We start from the raw sequence: 7801 nt of genomic DNA, 5'->3' as shown, positions 1-7801 counted from the left end.
GCTGAGACGTGAAGGAGACAGAAGATTAACAAACCAGCCCTGGCTGCTGTAGCTCAGTGGATTCAGCACGGGCCTGCGAACCACATGATCACGATTTGATTCCCAGTCAGGGCACATGCCTGGGTTGCAGGCCAGTTCCCAACAGGGGACTCATGAGAGGCAACCATACATTGATATTTCTCTCCTTCTCTCCTTCCCTTCCCCTCTAAAGATAAATAAAATCTTTTTAAAAAATTAACAAACCAACATTTCTGTGTTCTCAGCTACTTTCAGACTGGTAAAAAGGTGACTCTAGTAGCTACAAAAGCTGGAAGGATCAAGTGAAGGCATTTTAAGAGTGATAGAGGAACTTATAAATTCATAGATTTATAAACTTATTTTATTTTAATCCTCACCCGAGGATGTATTTATTGATTCTATAGAGAGAGGGAAAGGAGGCAGCGATGGAGGGAGGGAGAGAGAGACAGAGAGAGAGAGAGAGAGAGAGAGAAATATCCATCTTCTGCCCCCTGCATGCCCCCCCCCCGGGAACCACACCTGCAACCTAGCCATGTGCCGGGATCAATAGACTTCTTAATATAGAAGTGACCCAGAGTTTAATCCATGGTCTTCTTTAGTTACTCTTTGTAATCTCATCCCCTATCATGACTTTAGGTATATCTAGATGCTGACAACTCCCACAATTATATTTCCTTCTCTCTAGAATTCCAGGCTACTATGCCCAACTTGCTATTTAAATCTCCTTTTGTTGTCTAAACATCTAACCTAACATATCCAAAACTGAACTCCTACTCTTACCCCACACACCTATTCCTCCCATAACTTTCCCCATCTCTTAATGCAATGCCATCTTCCACTGGGTCAGACCTAAAGCCTTGGAGACATTTTGACTCTTCTCCTTCTTATACACCCCACAAACACATTCCGCATCTTGATCACATCACAGTACCTCTGCGGCTACCGTTGAGTCCAAACCACCTTGCTGTTCCTATTGCTCAGGCACACTCTGGCCTTAGGGCTTTTTATTAGCTGATGACTCCATCTAAACCGCTCTTCCCTGAACATTGGTATTACTAACTCACCTTAATAAAGTCTTTACTCTAATGTCAACTTCTTCCTCACTGATGATTCTATTTGAATTGCAGTCTGCCCCTCCTCACACTTCCTGATGCCTCTTACCTTGTTCTACTTTTATTTTTTCGTAATACTTAATACCACCTAACATACTATATATTGCAATTAATTGTATCCATTGTTCAATGTCTAATACCCACCTTCACCACCACGCAGCAGTGAGCTCCATAAGCGCAAGAATGTTAATTTGTTTTGCTCGCTGTTGTAGTCTAATGTATGCCCAGGACATTATCTGACATAAAGTGGGCACTCAATATTTAAATGAATATAGTGTTGACAGAAAGAAATAAGAAAAATGGGGGAGATTGAAACTGTGTAAAGGGCAATTAATGAAGCAAGATACCTAAAATACAGATGTGTATGGGAACAGGCACAGGTATATGGAATTACCTGTACTGTTAGCATGGCACTTAATTATATCGCATCCTAATGAGATCATTTAGCGTTTACCCTAGCCCTCCCACGCTCTGGTTCTTTGCACCGGTGTTTTCATCATTTCTGAGTCAGGTAACCAGCGAAGTCCCTGGTACTAAGTACTCAAAAGAGGGTGTTGGGTAAACTAACAAACCAATGTTTCTGTGTTCTCAACTACTTTCGAACTCGTAAAGAGGAGACTCTAGGCTCTACTCGTTCCTGCAGCTCTCAACCCCGCAATCGGCCACTTCCGGGACTTGATACGTAATAACAGCGCGCCCTAGTGGGAAGAGGCGGGTTGAGCGAACTCCCGTGCACGTGACGACAATGGGGCGGGCATAAACGTTCATATCCCAGCATGCTTTGTTCGGACTTCCTTTCTATTCCTTTCCGACGTCCAAGATGTCGAAGCGCGGTGAGACTCTGGTTCTGGCGGGGATCCTCCACCATCTGCCGCGTGGTGGCTGCTCGCCTCGCCAGGAGCGGCGGCCGTGGGCAGCTGGGGAGCTTTGCTCTCGTCTGAGTGGGAGAGGGTGACGGGTGGCACCGCGAGAGTACTGCCTGGGCCGCCGAAAGTGGCGGTGGAGGCTCCTGGAGAGTTCATCCGGCAGGAGCCGGGCACGATTGCAGACCGAAGCTCGCAGGATCACTCTGCGCATAGTGCTGCGCTAATGGGGTTGAAGCTGGAGTGTCTAGGCTCCAGAGTGCGCGGCTTGTGCGCTCTCCCACTTTGCAGGAAGGTCCGTGGTGCAAAAGTTGAAGGGAGGGTTGAGTCGTCTAGGCCCTTTAATCTCAGAGTAAGGGTGGTCACAACCAGGAATTGGCTGTTTGACATGAGGACTGTTGGCACACAGGGAAAGGAGTACGTGGAGCCCTAGAGACAGCGACTGTGTAGTGTACTGTTTCCAAAGCATAAGCGAATGAATTCAAAGCCTGAGAATGGGGAGGGAACTCCGAGCCATGACCGGGCCGTGATCTCTCGTTTCTCTTCCTACCCGCAGGACGTGGTGGGTCCTCCGGGGCGAAGTTCCGGATTTCCCTCGGTCTTCCGGTAGGAGCCGTGATCAACTGTGCTGACAACACAGGTGAGACCTGGCTGCCCCCTGCCAAACTGCCCCTTTGAAAAGCACTCGTTGGGCCTTTCGCTAATGACCCACTGAGCCGTCAAGAAAGGGAAAAGTAAAAACACCGCTTTTGGGTGAAGTGGCAGCGTGTCGTGCTGTTTTGCTTCAATCGGTGGTGTGACAAGGGGTTCCACCTTGGGGGTCTGAGTCTGAGTAGAGGGGAGAGGCTTTGGAAGTGTTGGGGGAATTCAACACCGGCAGAGCTGCCTGGTAGGTCCTCAAAAAAAAAATCTCTGCTTACATTCTTTTATAGGAGCCAAAAACCTGTATATCATCTCCGTGAAGGGGATCAAGGGGCGACTGAACAGGCTTCCTGCTGCTGGTGTGGGCGACATGGTGATGGCCACTGTCAAAAAGGGCAAACCAGAGCTCAGGAAGAAGGGTGAGTAGACTAACCCAGCCAGCCGGCCTGTTGCCTAGTGGACAGCTGCCTTCTCCCTTTCTAGAAAAGTGGAACAATAATTTTACCATTCCTGAGGCCTCTCAGAGTTTGAGTTCCTTTCAGGGGGCAGTATGAAATAATCTTAGTTCTTTATTGGCTCCACGTGTAAGTTGGGGGCCTCCCTTCCAACACTTACCATCTCCACACACCGCCGCTCCCCCGCCCCTCCATCTACAAGTCCGTCTCACATCACATTCTAATACCCATGGGAGCAAAAGCGCTATGGTGTGACATTCAGGGTTGTCTCTTATACTTGAGGTTTTTAGTTCATTACTGATTCCGAAAGAGAATGGTGATACTGGCGTGCTTTCAAGTGGTTAGAATCGCCTTGTAGAGCATCTGACCTAGCACTTCGGATAAGTGTGGAACAACAGATGTATTCATCTTTCTTTATAATTATTTATATTGATTTTTAGGGAGAGGCAGACACATCGTATTGATGCGTTCACTGGTTGATTGTTGCGTGTGCCCTGCCCAGGGATGGAACTGGCAACCTTGGCATATCCGGACAGTGCTCGAACCAACTGAGCTACCCGGCCATGGCCAGTGGGTTTTATTCTTTAAGTCAGGCTCTTTTTAAGATGAGATCAGCTCAAGTTTGTGGCGTTTTCAAAGGTTTGACATAATTGCTTCTAAATCTCTTGATATAAACTAAAATAGGGAGCTGCTCGTTGCTTAATCGTGGGCTACTTCCTAAAAGGTTTCCCGCTGGGTATGTGAATCAAAGGGGGAGGCCCCGGAGCAGTCTGGCCTGTGATAGTCTGTCTGGCTTTAGAAAAGCTTCTGGTTCCTGGTGCACTTTTCACTTTTCAGCCCCTGAGTTTTTCTCATCTAGTCTGTCCACCCTGGGATGTCTTGCTTTCCCTGAGAAGTCCTAGCCATCTTTCCCAAAAGTGACAGGTCTTGTGGGATCCCATATGCTCCTCCCCACTCCAGTTTTTAGCTTTTTGGTCAGAACTCTTACTTTGTTCACTTTCAATATCCTTTTTGAGAGCTTGGTAGGCAGGGGGTAAGTAGCATTGTGGTTAAGCATTGATGATTCCACGTGTAGGTTGGGATTGGCACACAACTGGACAGGCTTCCCTTCTAGAACACCCACTGGGCCTGACTGTGGCCTGGGGGGGCCGTCAGGGAAGGGCAGAGCAGCTGGCCGTGCTACAGGCGAGGTAACAGCGGGATGTGCTGTGGGTCTCCATGAGCTGGGGGACAAGCTGGAAAGCATCTCATGCTTCTAAAAAACGGTCATGAATTCCCGACTATTAACATCCTTTTTGGTCCTTGTTTCTGGTAAATGAATACTTCGCCTCATCTCAGACTTAGTGTGTTGTACACAGAAATGTGGAAAGGGGCAGGAAGTCCAGAATCCTGGGTTTGTGTGACCTTGTTTACCTGCTAAGTTCATTTGTGAGGGTTGAAATAGTTTATAAGCAGGTGAGGGTCCAACAGAGGGGACTCAGTAAATATTAGTTACTTGTCCCTGGTCGTGTATTTTTTTTTAAGATTTTATTTATTTATTTTTATTAGAGGAGAAAGGAGGGAGAAAGTGAGGGAGAGAAACACGATGTGTGAGAGAAACAGTGATTGGTTGCCTCTCATGCCCCCAACTGGGGACCTGGCCTGCAACCTAGGCATGTGTCCTGAATAGGAATAAAATCATCGGCAACCTTATGATTCACAGGCTGGCGCTCAATCCACTGAACACACCAGCCAGGGCTGATTGTGTATTCTTGTTAAGCATTTGATTGCAGGCTGTGTACATATCTCAAGTTGGCTCAAGGATAGCCACTGTGTTTTTCAGTGTCTGATCTTGGGTGCGGAAAAAGTAACTATTACCCCTATTTTACAAGAGGAAAACTTAAGCTCCAGAAGACTAATTTATTCAAGGTCTCCAGGCTAGTATCAGTCAAGATTTAAATCAAGGTGTGTTCTGTTAAAAAGTTATTTGTGACCCTGGAAAAGTCCCTCCAAAAGGTAAATGTGATCACACAAGAAAAACAAGTTGAATTTCAGTTAACCGACACTTAGACCTCCAAGAGGTAATCAGTGTTATTATTTGGTTGCATGTCCTTATTTCCTGCCTTCTAAGCAACAAAAATTAGCTTGTAAACTTTCCTATGTAAATGGAGCCATATCTTCCCATAACCCATTCTATTTGCTGTATGGATGATCGTCCTCTATTTTTAAAACTACGGATACACATGGTCACTTTAAATGGTTCCTTTCTGTGCATATTCATGCCATATTTGGGTTAATTCCAAATGTTTGCTCTGCTAAAAGTGGGCGTGCCCTGCAGGTAGAAAGGTATTTGAACACATCACCAGCCTCAGGCTATTTGAACAGTTTAACCCAAAACATAGATATCAGACCAAGTTAAATAATTTTTTTTCTTTTTTCCAAGTTAAATAATTTATGTCAACAATACGAATGACAATATTAAAGAATAGAAGAGGTTCTTGTTCATTTTATGGTAAACCACTGCAAATCCAGCGTGCAAAAACAGATTTTTTTAAAAATATTTTATTTATTTATCTTTAGAGGGGAAGGGAAGGAGAGAGGAAGAGAAACATCAATGTGTGGTTGCCTTTTGTGCATCCCCTGCTGGGAACTGGCCCCTGCCAGGAACTGGCCTGCAACCCAGGAATGTGCCCTGACTGGGAATCGAACCTTGATAGTCTGGTTCACAGGCCCGTGCTCAATCCACTGAGCTACACCAGCCAGGGCTCAAAAACAGATTCTGATAAAATACCTAAAATGAATGGTACTACTGCTGACAAAGAATAAAAAGTAAAAACTGGGACATATGGCAGTGACTGGAAATCAAAAGCCTGATCAGGGAATATCAAATTCAGCTAAAGTGCAAGGACATGGAACATCAGACCCTTAGGTCTCTGACTACCCTCCAAACTATATTCCTTAGTTATTTACTAGAAGAGATTGATAAGATGATATTATCCACGCTGTTTGATCAGTTTCCTGGTTTCAAGGAAGTATATTTGGTACCCGAGAGGCATGACATTGCATTTGTTGAATTTGGAAATGACAGGCTGACTGGACCTTCCAGGGATGCTTCACAAGGATTTAAGATCCTGCTCTCCCATCCCATGAAGATCACCTGTGCTAAGAAACAACACGTGGGCCTGGCTGGTGTGGCTCAGTGGAATAAGCACCGCCCTGAGAACCAAAGGGTTGCCAGTTCAATTCCCAGTCAGACACATACCTGGGTTGTGGGCCACGTCCCCCATTGGGGGCACACAACAGGCAACCACACATTGATGTTTTTCTACCTCCCTTCCTCTCTGTCTAAAAATAGATAAATAAAGTCTGTTTTAAAAAATAACATTTGGGATGGTTGTCTTTAAAGGACTTGGTATTGTTTATAGTGCTTTTATACCATTTGGCCAGCCCACTGTAGTAGTTGGGGGATGGGTCGTGAAAGTGAGATTCTTGTGCAGTTTTTTTTTTATTACCCCGTCTTTAGCCTTTTGAAGTATAAAATATGAAGGCCTCAATTTCATATAATAAACTTTGTGTTCTATTTTTAAGATGGTATTTGTGAAAAGGTACAGTATGGTCATGATCCTGGGCATACTCCTGGAGTGTGCGTGTACACATATGCACACTAGAGTGGACAGGTTTGGGGTATATTAATTGGTGTATAAATGAGTTTGTATTTGTAAAACCTGCGGTATGGAACATGCTTAATTCCAACAAATTCTTGGAAGCAGTAGTTTTTGGATCAAGGTATGTACTTTCTTTGAGGTTTTATGTATACTAGGATGGAATGTTGCCTAATAAATTAATAGCTTGACCTCCCCACTTACTCAGTCTGGAGTGGGGAGTTATGTCCTGTTCTGTGGCTCTAGGATCTTGACAGCACCCACCTATCGGGTGAAATGGGAAGAAGTACGGGGAGTGGTCAGTGAGTTTCCTACATACTGTGCAGTGTTGGGGAGCGAGACACGCAGACTGCTTTCTCGTGGCGGCAGTGGGGGCTGACAGATCAGTGACTGCTGTCCTCTTTCCCGTAGTACATCCGGCAGTAGTGATTCGACAACGAAAGTCATACCGGAGAAAAGATGGCGTGTTTCTTTATTTCGAAGATAATGCAGGGGTCATAGTAAACAATAAAGGTGAAATGAAAGGTAAGGCTCCACGTGGTTCCTTACATCTTTGAGACTGGACAATTCTGGGTTGGGAGCACAGGCAAAGGAGGACCCTCTGATCCTACCTGATACTTTGTTCTTCTTTCTGCAGGTTCTGCCATCACGGGGCCGGTTGCAAAGGAGTGTGCGGATTTGTGGCCCAGGATTGCATCCAACGCTGGCAGCATTGCATGATTCTCTGGTGTGTTTGGAAAGAAAAAAAAATTAAAGTTATTTCCTCCCAATGCTTGCCTTCCTATTCATTGTGAGACATGTCACCTTTTTTTTTTTTAATCTTCACCAGAGGCTACGTTTAAAGAGAGGAAGGGAGGGAGGGAGAGAGAAACATCAATAGGCTTCTTTTCATATGTGCCCAGACTGCACCCCAGCTGGGGGTGGGATTGGACCCACAGTATTTTGGTGTATGGGGATGATGCTTCAACCAACCGGACTACCCGGCCAGCACGTGTCACTCTTGTTGACACCACCTGATCCTTGCCTGCTCTGTAAGAGGGAAAGCACTCAGCAGGCTTTCTGAGGGCGAA

General features: G+C 45.6%; 1 protein-coding gene and 1 non-coding gene across 2 annotated transcripts; both read left to right on the top strand.

Annotated features, from left to right (window-relative positions):
- The first annotated feature begins 1889 nt into the window (after window positions 1–1889).
- Window positions 1890–7501, top strand: RPL23 (ribosomal protein L23). The gene is made up of 5 exons (XM_037033585.1): window positions 1890–1963; window positions 2550–2633; window positions 2926–3054; window positions 7143–7256; window positions 7369–7501. The coding sequence occupies exons 1-5, from the start codon at window positions 1951–1953 to the stop codon at window positions 7449–7451; spliced, it is 423 nt and encodes a 140-aa protein (XP_036889480.1). The 5' UTR covers window positions 1890–1950; the 3' UTR covers window positions 7452–7501.
- LOC118978240 (small nucleolar RNA SNORA21) lies at window positions 2663–2798 on the top strand. Its single transcript, XR_005064667.1, has one exon. It is a non-coding gene; the product is annotated as a small nucleolar RNA SNORA21 (small nucleolar RNA).
- Window positions 7502–7801: the final 300 nt, after the last annotated feature.

Source organism: Sturnira hondurensis, unplaced genomic scaffold (genome assembly GCF_014824575.4).
Source record: "Sturnira hondurensis isolate 20B ecotype Veracruz unplaced genomic scaffold, ASM1482457v3 Scaffold0021632, whole genome shotgun sequence".
NCBI lineage: Eukaryota > Metazoa > Chordata > Mammalia > Chiroptera > Phyllostomidae > Sturnira > Sturnira hondurensis.
This window is presented reverse-complemented; position numbering and strand designations above follow the sequence as displayed.

What these genes read in the sequence shown, in the direction of transcription:
- RPL23 (XM_037033585.1), top strand. An exon ending in ACCAGAGCTCAGGAAGAAGG is followed by an intron (nt 3,055 to 7,142) that starts GTGAGTAGACTA and finishes TCTTTCCCGTAG; the next exon opens with TACATCCGGCAGTAGTGATT. An exon ending in CAATAAAGGTGAAATGAAAG is followed by an intron (nt 7,257 to 7,368) that starts GTAAGGCTCCAC and finishes TTCTTTCTGCAG; the next exon opens with GTTCTGCCATCACGGGGCCG.